Genomic DNA, 23,734 nt, shown 5'->3' on the forward strand with positions numbered 1-23,734 from the left:
GCAGACGTCATGTGGGTCCGTGATGGACATTTTGGAACCGCAGTCCAGACACTTTTTGAAGCCTGACTTCAGGGTAGAAGAAGACATGATCTCAACTTTCACAACGAAGTAGAAGAATCGAGCGCGGCGAGATTCCGAAGCGAACACGTGCGCGGAAAAAACGGAACTGAGGCTACGGGCGTCGTGCAACCTCGATATAACATTCGGTGACGTCGACCGTCGAAGGAGGTCCTCGAGGGAGCGGATCAACGTCATCGACGCAGGACGCCGAAAAAGTTTTACGAAGCAGCACATCTGTGGCAATTACTGTCAACAATGTGCAATACGTCCGAGGACACAATCCCCTTGAAGGAGTTTTATGGTGGACAGGAGAGGAAGAACGTGAGAGGTCCCCTTAGGCCGAAGGCCATTCTGAGAAGCCACAGAAGCAGCCCAGAACAGGGTTTGGTTAACCATACAGTGCCTGCAAAAGATCAGCCAAGAGATAAGGACAAGAAATATGGGACAGGTTCAAAAGGAAACCAGAGCCAAGAAACAAGTGTAGAGCTGCTTAAACACCCAGGACTATGAGCATCTGTGCCCGCAAGGCAGATCTTGGGATTACACTGTCAATTGAGAGTATTGACACAGACTTAATAGGAGAACTATACCAAACCAGATACTTTTATTTATGCAGACCATGGTTCAATGCAATTTATTTTGGACTATACCAGAGGACGTGGGACCTGATAAAATGAACAGGTAGGGGAATCCAGAAGGAAATTGGAAACCCAGAGAGTGGGTCCATAAACGAGAGAAGCCATCCTGATTAACTACTATAGTTTACAGATTTCCATAATCCCAGTGCATCTATGATCAATTTGAAAACCCATTTACTTTCATACCTTACTTACTGTGTCTTTGTGAAGCTGACCCTGCTTGCCCTTATGGCACAGGGACAACAAATAAGCTCATATTCCACTGTCCACACAATGCACTCCTACATTTTTCTTGGAAAGTTAAGATCATCATGAAGTTAACTACTGCTTGCACCAGAAATACATATAACAGCTTTAACGATTGGTCTAAGTTAAACAAAATGTTGCACAGAAAATGAGGATGCAATTAAAATAACCTACCTTTGATTTCCTTGCTCCTTTTTTGCCTCCTGCTTTCTTAGCTGGTTTCTTTGATGCCAATATTTTGACCTTTTTTGCTGTAGGCGGAGTGATGATGGCTTCCAATTTTCCTTTCGTTCCTCTCTTCTTAGCTAATAGCTCTGGATGAATATTTGGTAGCACGCCACCGCTGGCTATGGTCACACCCTTTAACAACTAAAGTTTATAAAGATCCAGCATTAGCACGTTTGCATGCAGCTAGTCACTACACATAGAGAAGATGTCATCTTGATTACAATTTTCCCAATACCTCCCTTTCTTCCCCTCTTTCAGTTACTGACTTTGCTATTTACTTCAACACCAAGGTTGTGTTTTACTGCTCCAGTGTGTCCCTCAGCCCAACCCCCGAACCCATTGCCACTCCCTCCGCCCCAATCCAATCCTGTTATGCCTACATGTATTCCTCTTTCTGATGCAGATGTTGCAACCTATCTGTGGCGAGGCATTACCATAGCCGCCCCATCTTACCGTCAAACTTCCTCTACGATTCCTAAACTCAATCCCATACCATTCCTTTGTTTAACTATTCTCGGCAATACTTTTCTATCTAACACAATTTTTCTTTCAAATTTAAACATGATTCAATTCTTCCTATTCTAAAAAGAAGCTTCACTTGAACTAGCTTTACCTTCTAACTTTCGTTCTATTTCCATTCTACCCTTTGTCTCTAAGCTTCTTGAATGCATGATTTATATCCAGGTTTCTACTCACCTAAATCACTTCTCACTCCTTCCAATACATTAATTTGGTTTCCGTCCCCATCACTCCACGGAAACTTCACTGCTTTATGCATTTAATTATTTTCTCACTGTTTGCTATACAAACCTCTCCTCTTGTTAGACCTCCCCTCCACCTTTGAAACTACTCTTCTCTCCAGTCACTCCTTTGTTGGTCTTAAGAGGCCTGTTCTTGAATGCTTTCCCTCCTATTTTACTGAGCGCACCTAATCTATCTCTTGTGCTCGTACATCTTCCTCGACTCTTGCTCAAGGATCAGTCCTCAGCTCTTATTTCCTCTTTCAGTATCAACACCACTTCTACTCAGATGACTACCAAATTGTCTTCTCATTTGCCTCCTTTACTGAATCTCTACATTCACTTTTTCTGACCACCATTCAATCTTAGATGTCTGATAATGTTCTCATCCGTTTCCCCATTTCTATCATAAACACCTCCTTCAGATGTTTTCCCCTGCTTTTCTGCTTTCTCTTCTTGCAACATTGGGAGTCATTTTTGACACGACACTTTCATTTTCCTCCCATATTGTGAAAGCTATTCGGCCCTTTCGCTTCCAGCTGTTCAAAATCCAGACAGCCTGTCCCTTTCTTTCCTTTCATGCCACTGAAGCGGTTTCCACTAGTTTTCTCCTATCTTGGCTTTTCCTCTGATTTCCTCATTCGCCTTTCCATATATCAAGTCAGTCTGCTTACTCTTTTGTTTGAGGTTTCATTTCCTCTGTATCGTTTAAGAGTCTTGAGGAACTAGCTCCAACTTCTATATTGTCCCTGATATTCTTTTATTCTCCCCAGCTGTACTTTCAATCTCATTTTTTCTTGGCTGTCCCCCACCTCTCTTGTGCATAGTCCAGATTGTTTTTTTTTTATTTTCTAGCTCAAACAGTTGAACAAACTCCAAATGGCTGTAATGAAGGTGCTGATTCAGTGCCAGACAGGGGGACACACCTACCAACTGAGGGAATAAACAGGGCGGGCAGAGACACCTCCTAAGGGGGAGAAAACAAGGGAATTCTGGTAGCCATAGATTTATTGTTCTCTCTCCCAGGCTCCCTCTCTCGCTCTCTCTGCATCTGTGGTTCTGTCTTCCTCTCTGTCTTCCTCTCTCTCGCTCACTCACTCTCAATCGCTCTATCCCTTTCTCTCCCAATCGGTCCCTCTTTCTCTCTGCATCAGTAATTCCATCTCTCCGTCTCTCTCCTTCTCTCCCTCTGTATCCAACCTGGATGGGTATATCTGGTTTATAAAATAGCAACATGAGGGCACTCATAGGTCCCAGTAGGAGGGTAGAGAAACCACAGGTAAATACACATTCTGGAAGCCTCAAGGTTGGGTTTCGACCAGAAGGCCTGCCTAGTACACATGTGCTGTGCACTGCAGCCTAGGGAGGGGGGAAGCTGAACCCAAGCTGCTCCTCTGCAGCAGACCAGTGTCACTGATGCAGCACGGGTGACGTGAACAAGGCCGCCAAACCAGTCCCACAGTGGCTGACGGGAGCTGAGGAAGGTGGCCCTATTCAGGAGAACATACACCCACATGCACACATGCAAAATCAAGACTGTCTTAATTGCTCTTTGGCTAGCGGGCATGAGAACGGGGAGGTGGAATGGAGCCGCGTGCCTTGAAGAACCAATTAGACAGTAAGTTCCGCTGTCCCTGGGAAGTAACCAGCCGTCACAGAATACACTACAACGTTCATGAAGGTCACATACTCGCAGGTGCCGTGTGAACGTCTCCCTTCCCACTCGTTCAGGGTGCCTCGTGTTCCTTCCGCTGTGGTGCTGGCCAATGGCAGGTGAATAAAGAACCAGAGGTGAGCACAAATGAGTATTAATTGAAAACTGTTTGCGCGAGGAGCGGGAATCAATCTGGCGCCACATGGGGAGGAGATGAACTAAAGAGGGCAGATCTGTTTGCTCCAATCATGTTTAACTAACATATGGTTAGCTGTATCTTAACCAGTAGTGTTCATTGAAACTGAAAAAAACACTAAGCTTTTAAGTGAAACTGTTTCCAACATTATAAACATTGTATTACGTGCATAATATAACAAGTTACTTACCAACTGGTAACGTTCTTTCGACTGGATGTTCCTCCAACGTATTAAACATCTTTGACATGTAATGTCCACAGCTGTGTACTTCGCAAACTTTTTCGGCAGAGGGCGTCCTGCGTCGATGGCATCGGCCCAATGTCCCTCGAAGGCATCCGTCGAGGGCGATGTCACTGGATGTTATAAATAGGATGCACGGCGCCCGTAGCCTCAGTTTATGTAATGTTATGTGTGACATGCACATATCCAATGCCTGCTTGACTGCACATAGCCTTGCGGAAACGTAAGATGCAATAGCATAGGAAATTCTCCAGAGGGGCAGGCTGGGAGGGCGATGTGGAATACGTTGGAGGAACATCCAGTCAAAAGAACGTTACCAGTTGGTAAGTAACTTGTTCTTCGAATGGATTGTGTCCTCTAAAGTATTCCACATCTTTGACAGATTCCCAGCGCAGTACCAGAAAATGGAGGAGGGAAAAGAATTTAGAATACCCAATCATATGGCAGAATAAAGAACCGCCTTAAAGGCCATATCTTGACCATGGAGAGTATCCAGAGAGTAATGTTGGACAAAGGTGTGGATAGAAGCTCATGTGGCTGCGTCACAAATATTCCTAATAGAAAATCCCCGCTGCAGGGCTATGGAAGTAGCCACTCCCCTAGTGGAATGAGCTCTCAACCCTTCAGAAGGGTCCTTGCCCACCAATCGGTAACATTCGGTAACATTCAGTAATGGTGAGGATAATCCACCTGGACAATGTCTGCTTGGTAACAGCCTGGCCCAATCGGTGTCCAGTATACCCCACAAAGAGTTGATCGTCCACTCTGACCCTGGACACCCCGACCTATGGAGTCGCTCCTCTTCCGAAGAACCACTTTCTGGCTTAAATGAAATTCAGATACTACCTTAGGTAGAAAGGAAGGGCGTACCCTCAGTCCAGCCCTATCCTTGTGGAACACAGTAAAGGGCGGCTTAGATGAAAGTGCCTGCAATTCACTCACTCTGCCAGCGGATGTAACCGCAACCAAAAACACAGTCTTGAAAGACAACAGTCGCAAAGGTTCAAATGGAGCACCCATCAGGAATTTCAAGACCAAATTCAGATCCCAAACCGGCACCTGGAACGGGGACGCAGGAACACATTAGTGAGCCCTTTGAGAAATCAAAGGAATCATAAAATAAGAACATTCTTCAGACGAGCGCTTGAAGATAGACAGCTACGCCAGGTAACCCTGAATGGTACCTACTTGAAGGCCCGTGTGGGCCAAGGAAAGCAAGAAAGATATAACCATGGTAATAGAACACTGAAAGAATCAACATTTTGTCCTCTGCACCAGTCGCAAAACTTACGGCAACGGTACAGAGATTTGGTTGCTGGCCGCCTGGCCAAAAGCAACACCTCCTTTACGTCATCCGGGAGGTCCCAATCCTTTTTCCTCAACCTTTCAGATACCAAGCGTGAAGGTTGAGAGTCTTGACCTCTGGATTGAGAACCCGACCCCCCTCGTGCGAGAGCAGATCCTCTTGGCAGGGAAGACTGCATGGAGGGCAGATGGACATTTCTAGAAGGTCTGGGTACCACGCTCTCTTGGCCCAATGTGGATCACGTGGGATCCGAACCTCCACAACCTCCTTAAAACTTGAGGAATGACGGGGACCGGAGGAAACGCTTACAAAAGTGGGAATGACCAATCCACTCGAAAGGCGTCTCCCAAGCCTCCTCTCGGAGGAAATTCGCTTGAGCAGAATCTCTCGCACTTCTGATTGGCACTGGTTGCAAAGAGATCCACTTGTGGGGTTCCCCAAAGGGCGAAGATCTCCAGAAGGACTTGCCGAGCCAACTCCCACTCGTGAGAGACTGTGCTCTGCCTGCTCAGTGCGTTCGCTGCCGCATTGTCCTCTCCTGCCAGATGAACTGCCAAGAATGATATTCCTTACTGTATTTCCCAGAACCAGTGCTGCAGCGCCTCACTGCACAACGGGAGTGAAACTACCCCCCCCCACCCTTTTTCGTTGAGGTAATGCATGGCCACTGTATTGTCTGTCATAATCAGGACACACTTCCCCCCGTCCCCCCGTACAGACGGCAGAAAAGCCTTCAGGGCCAGCCTGATGGCCCTCAGCTGTAACAGGTTGATGTGGAGTTTGGACTCCGATGGAGACCAACGACCGCTGGCAGTCACTCGTCGGCATGAGCTCCCCATCCTGTGAGGGAAGCATCCGTCACTATCGGCACCTCTGGCCACAGTTCCCGAAACGGCTCCCCCTTCATCAGGTTCCCCTTGTTGGCCCACCACAGCAGATCCTCTCAGACCAAGATTGGAATCTGAACAGGATCCAACATCTTGCCTGAGAATTGGGACCACTGCATCTTGAGAACCCACTGCAGGGACCTCATCCTCAGTCTGGCCCCTGACACAAGAAAAATCCAGGATGCCATGAGGCTGAGAAACCTTAAGAATTCGAAAGCCGGGAGACGCTGAGCATGTTGAAACTTGTCCACCATCTGCACAATGTGATGAGCCCTCACCTTGGGAGGTGAGCACTTCCCGAAGGACGTGTCCAACACAGCCCTGATGTACTGGAGCTGTTGGGAAGGTGTCGGATGCGACTTCTTGAAATTGAGGGAGAAGCCCAGCTTGTGGAGGGAGTGGCAAGTGAGACAGATGATCCATCGCCTGCTCGGGAGAATGCGCACAGATTAACCATTTGTCCAGGTAGGGGTCGACGTGAATTGCCCCCCCCCCCCACCGGAGATACACTGCCACCACCACCACCATTAGCTTGGTGAAGACCCTCGGGCGGAGGTCAATCCGAATGGCAGGAACCGAAAAACTGAAAGTGCGTGTCGCCAGCCGCAAACCTCAGGTATTTTCTGTGCTTTGGATGAATCGGCACATGAAAGTAAGCATCCTGGAGGTCCAGAGACACCAACCAATCCTGAAGTCGAAGGGCCTGGAGGACCTGAGAAAGAGTGACCATCTTGAACTTGTCCTTGCTGAGAAGTTTGTTCAACCAACGCAAGTCCAAAATGGGGCTCAATACCCAGTCTTTCTTTGGAATCAAAAAATATGGGGAATACCATCCCTTGTTCCTCTCCGCTACAGGCACCTGTTCTATAGCGCCTTTCTCCAGCAGGGTAAGGATTTCCTGCACAAGGACCAGATCTGGAAGCTTCAAAGAGAGATTCCCAGGTGGATTGTCATGAGGCTGCTTTAGGAAGGGAAGGCAGTAGCCGTGGGCAATTGTATCCAGAACCCCTGCATCCGAAGTAATGGATCGCCATTCGAGATGCTGAGAAAGTCTGCCCCAACCGGCGAATAATGGAACATGGCCTGATGCTCGTTTGGAAGCAGCTGTGGCAGCGCCTGAAGGCAAAGAGGCAGCTGCCTGAGCGGCTTTGGCACCCCTATTTCCCAGACCACCACAGGTACTTTTTCACAGACCCCTTTGACTGGTGGCTCCTCTCGTCCTGCCAAAGGAGGAGTCGCACAGCTGCGCTCAAAGATTTCGCTGCAGCTTTTGAGGTCTGCAATCTCAGGGCTCTCGTCAGCCTCGCTGCCATACAAAATGCGCGCCATCAAAGGGTATGTTCAAAAGACGGGCTTGCACATCCGGAGCAAAACCCGACTTCCACAACCACGGAAATCTGCGTATAACGGTGCTCGCAGCCATGGACTGGCTAACACTGTCGGCCGTATCCAAACCCGACTGAAGGGATTCACACATGGCATCCTTGCCATCTTGTACGAGAGCAAGGAACCCATCCCTTTCTTACCCCGGGAATATGCTCAGCCGCAGGAGAAACAATTCCACAGAGCGTGTGAAAATCTTGCTAAGGCACAAGTGGAGTTACCCGATTTCAGCACCATAATCCCTGCAGAAAACACCTTGCATGCCCAAGCGTCGAAGCGTTTGTCATCCCTATCCGGAGGGATGGTAGGGTATGCAGCCTGCCTCGAGGTGGCTGTAGCCGCCTGAACCACCAAACTCTCGGGAGTGGGGTGAGATGAAAGGTAACTGGGGTCGCTACCAGAAGGGCAGTATTTTTTAGTTAACGATTTGTTAACAGAAGAGATTGCAGTGTCTACCAAGCAGCCGCCACCCTTTTTTGCAACGTCAAATGAAAAGGTCAGAGGACGGACCTTGATCCAAAATATCCATTAAGTCATTCTGAATGAAAGCTTCAGGAGGACTGGACCAACCAAGATACTCAGTGACCCTAGACATCAGTCTCCTGTAGGACGACTCAGCATGAGCCCCAGGCTTAGGCATGCCAAACTCCACCTCAGGAGAAGTGTCCAAGCCACCGGCATCATGAAGAGATTGCCTTAACTCTTCCAATTGATCTTCCAATTGACTGTCCCTGGAAAAGACAGGAGCCACTTCAGGCTCAACAGGGTCAAAATCTAAATCTGACCTCTCCTCATCCTCATCCTCCTCCTCATAGATGTCATCCAGAGGGAGGTAAAAGGCCTGCCTCGGGACAGAAGAGAAGCCTTCCTTGGAGAATCCACAGTACCAGGGACCTCCATCAGCAAATTCTGGCCAAAAGGCCCCGAAGGCGTCGAGGGCGCAATGGCTTCGGCATAGAGAGCACCGACGGCTTTGGCGTCGAAAACGGTGCCGAGGGCTGGTGCGAAGGCAAAGTTTCGACGTCCGTATCCGACGGACCCAGCACCGACCTCGAGCCCTTACCAGGTTTCTGCGGTCTCGCTGGGGACAAGGACCAAGACCTGGAAGCACGTCTCTTGCGACCATCTCGAGTCTTGCCCGAAAGGAACCTCTAAGGTTCCTGAGAGAATCGAGCCGAGGACCCGAGCCCGAAGGCACACGAGCCACGATCGAGACCATTCCATGCCGGCTTCCTCTAAAGGCGTGGATGGAACTGTGCCCTGGGATTGGAAAATAGCCAGCATCTGCTCCCTGAAGGCAGCCCATTCCTCCGGAGTCGAAACACTTAGTTGGGCAAGCCACTTTCCTCACGGCTCCATCCTCTGAGGAGGACGGGGAAGGTGACCAGTGACGGCGCTTCCTGGAATGCTGAGACGAGGAGGACGAATGGCGGGAACCACTCGGGACCGAGATCCGCCAGACTCCTTCCTACACGCAGTCGCCCCTCGAATCGTCGGTGGATATCCTCTTAGAGGTTTTACAGGACTTACTGGGTTTAGAACCCCTACCTACCTGGAGCTTCCCCTTACGCTCCCACAAGGCCTTAGCAGTCAGTGACTGGCATTTGGAGCAGTCGTCGGTGTCATGACTCTCGCCCAGACACCACAAACAAATGCAATGCAGGTCGGTAATCAACATCTTCGATTGCAGTTCCGGCAAGTCTTGAAGCCAGACCGCGGAGTCGAGGGGGTCGAAGAAGAAGACATATTCATGAGGAATACACAAGGCACGCCGAGTCTCCGTAGCAAACACGTTTGCGGAAAAATGGAACTGAGGCTACGGGTGCGGTGTGTCCTATTCATAGCATCCAATGAAGTCGTCCTCGAGGGAGGCCTTCGAGAGACATCGGCCCAACGCCATCGACGCAGAATGCCCTCTGCCGAAAAAGTTTCCAAAGTACACAGCTGTGGACATTACATGTCAAAGATGTGGAATACGTTGGAGACAATCCATTCGAAATGATGTTCACTGTATACCAGTTTGTCAGCTGACATCAATCGGTTCTTGTCCACTCCTCAGTTTGATTTGTGCTCGCCCAGCTGTAATAAACAGTGTTCCTTCTTGCTGGGTGTGCGCTCCTTTTTGGACTACCTGTGGTCATTATTTATTACAAGTTTCAGAGGACCCAGATACATTTTTGGAGGCACCAGAGATCCTCAGTTCTCTCGGTTCACATAGGGTATCTCTTACACCCTCCCTGGGGGCACGGTTCTGGCGACTGCAAACATGATTCCTGCACCTCACTGAGGAGGTCCTGCAGACGCTGAGTTCATGAAGGCCTGCGGTGTCCCGAGCGCAGCCTGTGCTCGGGAGAGAGTGAGCACACACAGGAGGCTCGGTGCCGAGGGGATTCAAGGATCAAGGACATCAGTGTACCTGTGCAAGAAAGCGCTGCATCGCGGTTGCATTACCGCAGCAAGGGAGGGATAGCATTTGATGACGTTTACGGTGTCTATCCAACTTTACAACCCCACAGCGGTAAAACACAGGGATAAGGAAACAGAGAAAAAGAGGGATAGGGACACAGGATGGGAGGAAATACATAAAAAGGGGGAGGAGAAATACCCAGCAGACAATGAAAAGAATACACGACTACAGGTGCATGCAGCCCTCCAGATAAGGTGCTTATCTGGCCTTTTCATGCTCTTAAATCTTGTGAATAGAGCACTTTCCTATTTGTATCCATTACAAGGCTTTTCTTGGCAGCACCACCATAAATCATGGAGTTCACTGCTGACATCCAACTGGGTAGTGAGCGTTTTAAATTTGTTCCAATGCTTTGATTTTTCTGTGTTACAATGTTATTTAAGATTTTTGCATCACTAATGTGCATTGGAAATTGCTTTGACACTTTAGGAAGTTTCATTATAATTGGCATTCTTACAAAGCCTGATTTTGAAGATTGGTGTAGCACAGTGTAAAAGTGTGTTCTAGCAAAGGCTGCATTTGTGCGTTTATCGCCGCCGTTTTCATTGGTTTTAATAGAGGACACTAAGCGGAAGTATTTTTTTCAAGTTTACTTGCGATTTGCATAGGCATTTCATGCTACGTTTTCTCTTTATCTCACAAGCACATCAATGGCATTTAATAGCTTGAGGTTTTTGATGCATTTTATGAGAGCCACTGAGCAAGCAGCTGTTTGGCATTTCTCATTAGGAAAGGCTTTTGATGTTAAATTAGAAGATAGGTTTGGTATAGTTTTAAAATATTGCAAGTTTTTGTCTGTGTGCGAATGCATGTATGAAAGGGCACTTTCACTAGTTAGTCACAGCAGAGCGAGCAAGGAACGACTGGATGCATGGTCTGAATGTTACTTTTACTACCCCACCGTCCCCTGTACTGAACAGGTATAATTCATACAGATAGGGAGGGTCAAAAGCTACCAACAATTCTTTGATGGACTTTTATATAATTTTAATGGGACATTAGCAGTCCTTCCCCGAATCCCATCAGGATTAGCCATTATATTTTAAATGAGACCAGGTCAACACTTCCCAACATTGCTGTATAGATTTCAAGTAAGGTTGACTGTGCTAATACGTCTCAACAGCTCTGCTATATCTTTAAGCACAGTACTCTAGCTGCTCAGCAGAGCTGCCATATGGGACAATGAACTAGTCACAGAAGGGCTAAAACACATTTATTGGCGTGATAACCCGATTTCTTAGCAGGACTGCTAGGTTTGGGAACAGTACCTTCATTTTTGAATAGTGGCATTGTAATGACGCAGTACCAATATGTGTTTGCAGTTTCAGTATGTAACTAAAACACTGAGGAGAAACCGTCTCTAAGCTCTCTCCTCCATTCTCCTGAGGTGGTAGTATGTACAGTGGTGGACAATGTGAGAAAAATTGCATTGCTCTGGTAGACTTCAACCCATCCTGCTCTCAATATGGTGCTTTTCCCAACTTCTGATTCTCCCATGTCCAACTATTGTGTGACATTGCCAAATCTCTAGTACCTCCTATAAATCTCCTGCTTTATGTCTAGGATAGTTCATTGAAAGAGGCATGGAGCTTGGGAGGAGCCAGTTATGTCAGGCAAGCCACGCATGGGACTGCCGATGCTCCACGACCTAAAAGCCTTTCAGACAAGTTAGTTTCCTGACTAAGCCTGTCAGGAAACTTAGTTCAGAGGGTTGATAAACCTGCCACGCAGATCAATGTTTCACCTGCGAGTTCCAAACCCGTCAATAGCGCAGTGAGCTCATGCATCTGCATGCAGTGATGAGTTTAAGATGGAGATAAAAGGTTTGAATTGTAGCAGAACCGACTTAGCTTTTCGGAAGGTAAATGTTTGATGGTTCAGAACTCGTAAATCTCAGTGCTGCCATACTTGGCATTTAGTGCAGGTAAAGCATTTGCATAGAAACAGGTTCAGCATCTGCTGATAGGAAACTCTAAATCTGCAATTTCTAGCCTAACTTCAAAAGCAAGTTTGCATAAGGAATCGCACCCTAATTTTCAAATACACCTACAAGTTATTGCGGAAGAGCGCATTTTACACAAGTGTAATACATTATTTGAAGCCAGATAACATGAACTACGACTATATTATTTTGTCTATTTTCCAAACATTTTACTTTATGCCCATATTGGATGGCTGTCCAACACCTTTTACTCACTTGCAAAGATGAATACTTGTTTTTACTCTCTTGAATTAGGATTTACTCTTCAAATCTCAAAAAAGGGAGTAAAATACTCGCACATCAAAATCTTATCTGGAGCATTGGGTGGATGCCCTATTTAGCAAAGCTGAGAGGGTAATAGAGGAGGAGGTGCGGAGAAAAGGGTATAAGGGAGAATTGTTGACCGGATCAAATTCAAAATGGACAATGAGGAAGAAGACAAAAAGAGGAAATGGGAGAGGGCAGCGAGGATAGTGCAGCCTCAGATAAGGGAGGAGTAGGAGAAGAAGGGAGCGATGGAGACTGCGACGAATTGACACCAGTCAATGGCAAGAGAAGGGGATGAAAGCAAAGACGACAGGACAGTGGGGAGGGTGGAATGGACTGGACAACTTCCCTCTGCAGTAGAAAAGGTAAGATACAAGTAGATGTGGTCCAGGCCACCAAAGGAGCAGGAGGAGCAGGGTCGAGGACGAGACAAATGCCACTGTTACAAAAGGGAAAATGGGACACACATTATATACCATGGCAAACAATGGAAAGAGACAACTTAATATGCAGCCTGACCTCCCTTGTGGCAGGAGCCAGAAAATGGATACAGGCACTCAAGAAAAAGACAGGTGGGCTGACATTGGCAATAGGGGACATGAAGTGCTTATTTGCGACCATCATAATGGAACAAGGAGACAAAATATGGGAACAGGCAGGGTACAAGCGGCTGAAGTTAAGCACAAATGCTCATGATGGGGCTCCATTTAATAACTGCCAAAAGCTACGATCTAGGGATAGTGATGGCACATAAGATGAAACCTGACAATGATCGTGCAAACTACATAAAACCAGTGCAGGATCTCTGGAGACAGGATACACGAAGGTCCTGGGACGCGTGCATACCTCCATTTTACCACATATTGGTCAAGGGGCTGCCAGCAGAGGCTCAGGCAGCTCCAGATAAGATAATGGGAATGGAAGCAAAGGAATAGCCAGAAATATAGGCAATAATAGTGCATTACTGTAAACGGACTCAGGAGAGCGAGAGGCAGGTGGACGAAAATGCTGCCAAAGCGGAAAACAAACTGGTACAAAAGAAACTGGCAATGTTTGTGCCGGAGTACAGATGTAATAAGGCAATTAAGAGTAGATAAGCCAAGCCAGAAAACATCTATGCACCTTCTACTCCACAGGGGAGTTAGGGCTGGAGCATGTGAATCTAAGCAGATGCAAGCATCAGAAATACGATTATTGTGAGAAATGTATCCCTTCTGAGGCTTGTGGATCTGCTTCGATCACATGCTATGCATAGATTTGCGAGCAATGTCTAGAGAAGGCATTGGGTTGTGAGAAGGTACAGCAGCAAATAGATGTTGTAGCACTGCTTGTCCCACCTGTGAATCTGCTTTAGAATGTGCATCAATGCAATATGGAGCTCCATGTAGCTGCTTTGCAAATGCCGTCCAGCGGGACACTTGCAATTAAGGCCAAAGTAGCTCCTGTACCCCTGGTAGAGTGAGCTCTTGGTGTGAAAGGCAGTGTTTTGTTTCATAGCGGGTAGCAGAGCTGTATGCATTTCACTATTCATCTGGAGATGTTTTTTGAAACGTGATCACCTTCCCTGCCAGGTGCTATGGAGAGAAACAGTTGGTCTGTTTTTCGTAGCGGTTTGGTTAACATAGTAAAGAAACACCCTCCTTACATCTAGTGTATGGAGGTTTATCTTAGCTTGAAGGGTTTTGAAAGAAAGCAGGTAGTTCAATGGAGGTGGTTGACATGGAACTTGGATATGAACATAGGTGAAAACCTAGGGTGTGTTCTTAGTACCAAATTGTCTTTGTGGACAACAAAGAAAGGGTCTTGCGCTGATGAACCTTGTAGTTCACAGACTCTTCTTATGGAGGCGATGGCCACCAAAAAAGCCATTTTATATGTTACTTGTTTAAGGCTGGATTTGTGCATAGGCTCAAACGGGCGGACTACTGGCTTTGCGAGTACCACATTTAGATCCCACCCTGGAGGTGGGTTTGAAATGGGGGGCTGTGCGGGGGGGGGGGGTAAAGCGTTTTTACTCCTTACATGAATGCCTTAATAACAAGGACTTTCCACCAGGACACCTTGCTCTGAGAAGTGGTGTACGCGGATACAGTCGCTAGGTGAACCTTGATGGAGTTGAATACTAGACCGGAGTCTAGTAAGTGGAGCATGTAATGAAGAATGTGTGATGGAGTACATTTAATCAGGTTTCCATGTTTTGACTGGCACCATATTACAAATATTTTACATTGTGCCTGGTGTTTGGTTTGCGTGCCTCCTTGAGGATTTCCATATACCTTTGAGGTAGTTTTAAATGGCCAAACTTTACTTCAAGCTGCCAAGTTCATGGATTGAGGATGTGGGTGTTACGTTGTCCCTCCGTGCTGGGTAAGCATGTTGGAGGGGCACAGGACTTTGATTGGATTGCACATCGCCAGTTTGCGCAGATGCAGGAACCAAGGTTGCCTCACCTACATTAAGAGCAACCAGGTTCATGGTCAGTTGTTCCTGGTGCATTCCATTCACTATCCTACTTAGTAGCAGTGTTGAGGGGGAGGGGGGGCGTAGGCAAATTTCCCTTATCAGCTCATCCAGAGGGCCTTCTCCTTGGATCAGGGTTGGGGAAACCTGGATGCGAAGTCTGGGCATTGTGTGTTTTGACTTGTGGCAAACAAGTCTAAGGGAGAATAGCCCCAGAGGGAAAAAATATCATCTGAATCGTTTCTTCTGAGGTGCCACTCGTGCTCTTCGGGTAGAGGATCTGTGCTTAATGAATCTGCAAGACAATTGAACTCCCCTGAAACATGTTGTGACAAGAGGAACATGTTCCGCTTGAGTGCCCACTTCCACATTTTTTGTGCTAGCCTGTACAGACTTGGAGAGTGTGTGCCTCCCTGCTTGTTTATGTAAAACATGGCATTGGTGCAGTCTGTGAGGATTTGTACTGTTTGGCCTGACAGATGCACTTGAAATACTTGAGGGGCTTTGAGCACTGCTAGTAGCTCTAAAAGGTGTATGTGATGTTGGGCTCCGATATGGGTCCACAGGCCAAGCACTGTGTGGTGAAGGTAATGGGCTCCCCCTCCGCCCGGTGAGAGACGTGCCTGTTGCAACAATCGCTGGCACTGTTGGGTTTTGAAAAGTTTTTCACTTCAATAGATTTTCCTTTGTCCACCAGCTTAGCGCTTATGGTTAGCGAAACCACCACTAGATAGTCCCACTGACAGCTTTCCCGAGACCACTGTTTCGCTAACCACTTTTGCATTGGGCGCAAGCGCAACCGTGCATGCGTGAATGGGTAAATGCATGAAGCCACGTTATTTGGCAACCGGCTAGATACTGAGGTATTTGCGGCAGTAGGTTTTGCAATCTTTTTGTTTGATGGAAAGACTAGACCCGTTTCTTTCTTTATGACAGCTCCTAAGAACTGTTCCATCTTGCTTGGAACAAGACTATTTTTTCTCGTTGATTGAGAATCCCAAATGGAGCAGAAGATTGATTGTTCTTTGGGTGTTTTGCTTGCAAATTTGAGGGCATTCCCGTGTTATCAGCCAGTCATCCAAATAAGGGTACACTGGGATTGATTCTCTGCCTAAGTGCGCTGCCACTACCACTAGTACCTTGGTGAATACCCTTGGAGCAGATGCTATGCCGAAGGGTAGCACCTTGAATTGGTAGTGTTGGTTCGCTATTTTGAAGTGCAGGAATCTGATGTACGCTGGGAACATTGAAATACGAAAGTATGCATCTTTCATGTCCAAGGTTGCCATGTAGTCCCCCTGTTTTAGCAGTGGGATTATTTCCTGTAGCGTTGTCATGCAGAATTTTTGTGGCTTGACATAGGTGTTCGCAGGGCGCAGGTCTTGGATAGGGCGCATTAGGTCTTTTTTTTGGCACAAGGAAGTACATTGAAAAAATACTCTTGTTTACCTGGTTTGCCGGGACGATTTCTATGGCGTCCTTTAGTAGCAGTGCTTTGACTTCTTCTAATAGGATGTGTTGTTCGTCCTGTATAGTTGGTCTGTCTTGGCGGGTGGTTGGCTGGTGTTTGTATTGTATTAGCTCTATGCAATAGCACCCCCGACCCTCCACTATGGAAAGTACCCATTTGCCCAACGTGATCCCCTCCCATGCGTGGCTAACGTGAGAAATACAACCTCCTACTGGAGAGGCATGGGAGGGGAACTCTAGCGGGTGGTTATTGCTTAGGAGGGGTGGAGCCCCCTCTTGAGGAGGAGGATCTGCCTCTGCTTCTGGACCTTCTCTGGCCCCTTTGAAAGTTCTGTTGAGAGGACTGGCCTTGAGAGGTACCCCAGGATGAACTCTGCCCGCCCTAGCTGTAGTTGGAGGACCACTGGGAGTTTTGCTCTTTAAACCAGCGTGTATTTGAACCTCTCTGCACAAAGGGTTTGTTTTTGTGAGCTGTCCCAGGGATTTGAGTACATCATATTCCTCTTTAGCACTTTTTATTGCATCCTCGACCGTTTCGTCGAATAATGCATTGGGCTCGATGGGTATGTTTAAGAGAGTAGCCTGGGTTTCCAACTTGAAACCCGATTGACGAAGCCATGCATGAAGGGTACCTTCTGCCACAATTCGCCCCATATTGTCTGCTGCGTCCAAGTTGTTTTTAAGAATGCAGCTTGATACTGGTCTCCCTTCAGCGACAGTTTGGAAGAGCTGTGTCTTTAGGGGTTCTGCGACCGAGTCCGTTGTTGTGCGAGCTCGTCCCACTTGTGGGAATTATAGCTGGACAATAGCGTAGTGTTGTTCTCTATCCTCACTTGATGGGCAGCCGAGGAAGCCAATTTCCTGCCCGGGGTGTATATCTTCTTGCTTTCCTTACCAGGAGGGGTTTCGGCAGAGGCTAAAGGTGTTCCTGCTCTCTTCCTTGTGGTGGTGACTACTAGAGAGTGAGGCTTTACTTGCCCACTAATGTACAATGGGTCTGATGGGGCTGGCTGGCTGTCTGGGGATGTCCTCTACAAAGTCTTCATCTCCATCTTAAAGTGTTCTGCAGCCTTGTACTGCAGCTGGTTGTTCACCGGGGAATCAGCCACTGGTTGGTCGGTATGGTCTGGGGATTGGATGATGCATACATCGTCATAATATAGGTCTATGTCCCCTCTGTCCCCCTGGTCTGCTGGGTCTGTAAATGAGCCAGGGTTTTGGGAGCCTTGAGTGTTGTAACAATGTGTGTCTTGAGCCACCTCTTCATAGGATGAGGCATTAGCTTGCATTGCATCCAAGAGGGCTTGCTTGCCTTCATGCTGTTTGTTAGCTGTATCGTTTTGAGGGGGGGGAGGGGGCCCTGGAGGCTGCAAAGTTGTTCTGGGCGTTGATCAAAGAAATTGACAAAACTAGACACTCTCCTCATGACCCTATCAAACAGTTCCAGGGTTCACTGGGAGGAGCTTAGTCACACTGAGGGGGTAGGTGTAGGCAGAGGCTCTGGTGCAGGGGGCTGTTTGTGATGCATAGCCCCTGACAGGGTGTCTTTAGAGGTAGAATAATCCCTAATCCTTGAACCTTGTGATTTTGAGGCTTGAGGTGTCGAGGACTGAGTTTTTCGACATTCTTGCCTTGAGCAGGGTCTCCGGGACGGGTTTCTTAATTAAGTCCCTCATTTTGGATTTTGTAGTAGGGGTCGTCGACATATCTTTCGATGCAGATCCACAAGCCTCAGAATTATATAATAGTGCAGTGGTCACCACGCCTATAGTGGAGTATCAACATGCATAGGAAATCCGAAAAATTAATTGCTAATAACTTTTGATTCATATGGCAAATTTGGCTGAACCTTTGCAGACAATTTTGTATGCATTGCGCCCCCCCCCACATCCACCCCTGACAGAGAAAGATCAGTTAAAAAATTAAAGTTGTACAATTTGGGAGTTGGAGGGCGGCCAGGTACCAAGTTAAGAGCACAAACTATTTACTGTAGCCGCAGTTATACAGCAGGATAATCGTGGCTACAGAAGAAAAAGACGAGCGGGAATGAAAATGCATCACATAGAAACGAGTGTTGGGGGGGAATGGTTGAGGGCTAGGGAGGTGAGGAGACCTTGGTGGGAGTGGGGAGAGCAGAAACAGATGATGGGGCACTTTGCAAGTCCCTGGGAGGGCAGAGAAGCATTTCTGTTTTTGTTGTTTCCCGATAATCACGGGTATCTATCAATGTAACGCTCACCTGATTCCCGTAGAGGCGCCGGTCTTGACTGGGCGTATACCGTATCTGCAAAGGTGATGTGTAACACACGGCTGGCTCTTTGGGCTGGACCTCTGTGCACTGTATGTCTGACTTGAAGGGTAAGATGTCTGCAGATAGAAAATATGGGATTAAGGAACTGGGTTATTGAATGTCTCTCTCTTCTTCCCTTTCTCTTCTCCTGTAGAACCCCAAAGGTTAACGCTCTCACCTTAGGTAAGTGAACGCCGTGCTCTCCATCTGCCTCGGGGCAGGGTGCTGTAACCAGTTTCTTCACTGGATAAGGGGAGCAGGCCTCTTGACTTCAGAGGACTGCTGTCCGTCGTTTACTGCACGAACGGTAAGTTTCCAGTAATTCTAATGTCTTTAAAGTCTTTAGTAATGATGTTTCTTGTTTTGCAGGGTTCCGGCGATGGCGGATGACGGGCTGAAGTGAGTTGAAGATGGAGCCCGTGTGATGAATAGAAGCGCCTGGAAGCACGTAAGTAAGCGCTTGTTGCCTGCTTCACGATGCGCTCTAACTGTCTTTTTATTTTGCAGGTACAAGTTCGGAGCGGCTGCAGGGTGCCGGAATACCCACTGGGTTAGATGTGGAAAGGAGTAATGGCACGTGAGTATTAAAGTTCCCCAATGTCTTTAAACGCACCTTGTTTTGTCTTTCAGATGCGGGATGCAGCGCCGAAGGCCTCCGGAGCGTGCAAAGAGTTGGTAAGCTTTTGTCTTTCAGATGCCGGAATGCAGTGTGAAGACCTCCGGAGCGCTCGAAGAGTAGGTAAGCCTTTGTCTTTCAGATGCCGGAATGCAGCGCGAGGCGTTGGTGACAGCCGATGGATCAGGTAAGTGAAGAGCTGTCATTGAAGACCGTAATGCTAACCTGTTCTTTCTTGTCTTTATAGGTGTTGCTGAAGACTGGATTCAGGATGGTAAGCCTTTTTCCTTAGGCCCAGGATCAGATGCAGAAGACACGATGAACGTTCTGCTGCAGAGGATGCAGAATAACGCAAAGCAAGATTCATTCATCGGGTGTGGTTTACATAGCCTCCTGTAGTGCTTAGGTGTCTCCTTCCACAGCCACGCCTAGGTAAGAAAAGAGTTCCTGCTTTCCAGAAGAGTTCCAGTGTTCTGAATCTAGGGAGTGGCTCCTGCCCCACCCAACAGGAAAAGTAGTTCCAAACAGAAGAGGATCAGAGGCTCAACTGGCAGGCAAGTAAGCAGCATGGTCTGCTGCAGGTAAGTCCACCCAAGCATTATGAGCCCAGCGCTTCCAGCGCTGGGACTGGGCATATTTATGAGCCTGGTGCCACTGGCGCCAGGACTGGGTCCAAAAGGTCCCAATTGGGACTGGTTGGCACTCGGAACCTGGGTTATGGATCTGCTTCCAAGGGAGTTGGGAAAACCCTGACCTTTTGGAAGCAGAGATCATGACAATCAACTACAGATAACTGCGGCCATCTGTAATACATAGTTATTATAGCCACGATTATGGAGGAAAAGTTACAAAGTATATTTTTTGTTTTACATCTACAGTAAGGTGGAGGGTGAAAAATCACTGCCATGGCCTGGTAGTGTTTTGAACAATAGAGTGGGCATGGGCAAAGGCTGGTAAGTGTTGCAAACTATACAGTGGGCACAGCCAAAGGCCATGGCTAATAGCTTGGTAGTGTTGTAAAATATATAGTGGGCACAGCCGAAGAGCGGGGAAAAAGCAATGGTAGAACAATACCCTTGATATTCACTGAAAAAAATTATTAGTCCAAGTTTAGTCAAGTTGCCCAAGTTAATTGCGACAAACCCAGCACATTTAGAAAGTAATCACTGGTTTAACTCTGTGCATTCCCGTTGAAAAGCCCATGAGCACATACATGTAATATAAGAGAAGGGATTCACAATAACATACAAAATGGCATTATGTGGGAGATGGCATTATAGGGGACAGCAATGGGAGCACACCGAGTTAAGCTGGTCATGGCTTCCCAAATGCACTGAATTTCAGGGGCGTTGTTGCAATACATTTGGACAACTTAACTAAGGCTTTTTTCTATATTGCATACATTACTTACTGTAATCATATTTCTGATGCTTGTTTCTGCTTGGATTCACAACCTTTGCATAGGTCAACATTCAGTGGTAGGTGCACATGTTTTCGAAGTTCGAAAAGGGACGTTGACTGGGTGTGTTTGTAATATCCCTACTGTGATGTCTACTGCATCCATGATCCCACAGACATCAAGGTCCCTCAAACGGTTTGTTTCTGACATGAGGAACTATGGAGTATATGTATGAATAGGTAAGTTGTGATGAGGTGTGAAACATTTATGATTTGCCCTTAAACTTTCAACTCCAAGAGGGGAGGTTTTAGGGGAGTTTTCCCGAAGTCCTACTTGATAGTAAGACTTCTAGTTAGCTATCCCAGTGGTTTGCAGATCCCAAACTCTTAGTATCAGCCTGTACTAACTCAGCACCTTGGCAGAGTGGCAGGGCAGTCAGACGTATCTTAAGAGCAAGATATGAGCTGTATGTAAGTACACTGAACCCAGCTAGTAAAGTACATCAGAGAAATAAATATATATTAAAATATATATTTATTAAATTCACACAAGAGTCACAGTTAGATATTAAGCACAATAAAACATCACACATAGATCTACTTCTCAATACTTTCAAATAGACACTTCTTAGTTGCTAAACGCATACAATTGATACAGGAGTTTGACAGTTCCATCATTAACACCGTGCACTCACAAAATAATACAGTAATTGCATTTAGTCTGCATACACATAAGATAGTGATTTTTTAGAAGGAAAACAGTAGTGTTATCCTAGTAGAGCTTCAGATTCTAGAGGCAGTTTCACAGCACAGTAAGTACATTGAAGTCAAAAACGCAACCCTACCTAAAAGGCAGTTTGTATCGGTTTAAAGTCTTGCAAAGCAGAAGAAATCAAAGGTTTCTGTCAATACTTTTTAGTCTCTAGGAAGGAAAATACAAGAAGGCTTAACCAACGTTGGAGAGCCTGGTAAAGGACTCGCTAGAGGAACACAAGCAGTGGCTTGAGTCAGAGGTAAGAGGGGGTTGCCCTGGACACCTCTACAGGCACTCACAAGCTCTGGAGCGACTTTCTAGAATCAGGTAAGCAATACCTTTTTACCCACAGTACCTTAGGTTAGAAGAACATGTTTGTGTGGGATGCTCCACAATGTTGCAGCTCTGGACCAGACCTCTGGATACCTTGGTATGATGAATGAAGGAAGAACAATGGACAGGATATCACAGCAGCAGTCTCAAGGGAGTACATGGGGCATAACTTTCAGCAACTTCTTGGTTCACTTTGCAGTTTTAGCACCTTTTCTGAAGCACCAACAAAGTACGCAAATCGCCCGGTAAATCTTCACCTCCTGCAGTCCCGTACTGTGATGAGGGGGTCTGGGCGAGTTGGATCGTATCTATGTAGTTTCCTTGAGGGCTCAAAGATTTGGCCTTTCCACAACCATGCACTGAAAAGGGGCAGCTATTCTTAGTATTGGGGTTCTGCAGCTCTGGAAACTCCTAGGACCTAAGGGACTGAGTATTCCCCCCAGCCAAAGGGAAGGAGTCATCCTCTTCGGAGCTCCTCTGTTGCACAGAAAACTGGGTCAGGACAGAAGTGGTCACTTCACGATATTACAAAGGGTCTTCAGGTGTCTCTGGTCGTCTTCTTCTTCGGTTACTTCAGCTTCCAGTGGTTGACTTGCTTTTCACTCCAGAAGCCTCACCTTTTATACAGTTCCAGCACACACTCGTCTGCAATCTCTCAAATCATTTTACAGAAAGGGGCATGTGGCTGTCCAATCACAACAGCCAGACCCCCTGTGGGAGCTGGTCTTATTCAGGCACTCTGGCTGGCAGACAAAGGACAGGGTGGTGCAAAACACCTCCCCCACTTCCTGCTTGCCCAGACACTGGAGCCTAGGCGGGGACACCCAAGGGTTCCCGCCAAAGGCAAAACACACGCACAGCCCCCTCACCCCCCAGAATGGTAGAAGAAGGGCTGACAAAAACAACCACGCTAGAAATGGTGAAAAAAGAAGTGGGTCCCAAATTGGTACTTGGGTGCCCCTACTGTGCACTACTGAGGCTATGAACACAGCCTGAGGTATACAAAGTACACAATAGTTGGTAGAACACGTCCACTGCCACGAGCCATAACTAGGAGATTGCCTATGTGACTAAAAAGTTACAGGAGCAGAGAGACGGGGGATACTAGCTATCCCTTTGGCGCTACATATAAGGTGGTGTGTGCCAATCCCAGACTTTACATTTCTGGGAGAGATACCAAGTATCTCAAAGGAGGATCCTAAGGGGGCCCAGCAACACTGCTCATAAGGAACTGTGTGCTGCAATAGTAAAATACAGATGCCTTTGAGAGTTATGGAGTAGACAGACTCCATAGTACAGGTACAATACAAATAATATTGTATCGATACACAAGAAAGAACGAGTGGAAAGGTCCAGAAGTCCAGCAAAAAGTGCTGGGGGTCTTACTAGGATAGGGGATGAAGCATAAAAATTATAAATCTCTAACAGGAGGAAGGGTGGGCGCATGTGAATATAAGCAGGTGCAAGCATCAGAAATACAATTACGGTAAGTAATGTTTGCCTTCTGAGGCTTGTGGATCTACTTAGAATCACATGGTTTGCATGGATTAGAGAGCACTACTCGGAGAAGGTGGTGGGTTATAGAGCAGCAAAAATATGTTTTACCACTGCCTAAACCACCCGTGTGTCACCCTTAGAATGTATATCTAAACAGTAGTGTCGTGTGAAGGTATGAACAAAACTCCAAGTGACAGTTTTGCAAATGGCATCTAAGGGGACATTTGCAATGAAAGCTAGAGCAGCCCCTGTGCCCCACGTGGAGTCCACTTTGGGCTTGAAGTGTAATGTTCTCTAGGCAAGAGAATAACAAAGTTGGATGCATCTGACAATCCATTTTGAGATAGCCAATTAAGAGATAGGATCCCCGTCTCTTCCTGTGGCTAGACACATGCAAAAAGTCTGTTTTTCTGAGCAGTTTAGTGTTTTACAGGTACTAGATGACAGCCCTTCTGACATCTAAGGTATGTAGACTTCTTTCTGCTGCATTTTTTCAGTTTTGGAAGAAAGCAGAAAGACCCAAGGATTGTTTTGTATGGAAACTTGAGATGAATTTTGGAGAAAAACGTGGATGTGTGCATAGTACCACCTTGTCTTTGTGAATAATGACAAAGGGATCTTG

General features: G+C 46.9%; 1 protein-coding gene across 4 annotated transcripts in view; it reads right to left on the reverse strand.

Annotated features, from left to right (window-relative positions):
• The window catches only part of MACROH2A1 (macroH2A.1 histone), a 350,602-nt gene that overhangs the window by 167,702 nt on the left and 159,166 nt on the right, over nucleotides 1–23,734 (reverse strand). For all 4 annotated transcript variants that reach the window (XM_069652584.1, XM_069652583.1, XM_069652585.1 and 1 more), the window contains exon 4: nucleotides 1,119–1,313. In XM_069652584.1, coding sequence (XP_069508685.1) covers nucleotides 1,119–1,313 — 195 coding nt within the window. The remainder of the gene's footprint in view (nucleotides 1–1,118; nucleotides 1,314–23,734) is intronic.

This window comes from Ambystoma mexicanum, chromosome 3p (assembly GCF_040938575.1).
Source record: "Ambystoma mexicanum isolate Mex_15411 chromosome 3p, UKY_AmexF1_1, whole genome shotgun sequence".
Lineage (NCBI taxonomy): Eukaryota > Metazoa > Chordata > Amphibia > Caudata > Ambystomatidae > Ambystoma > Ambystoma mexicanum.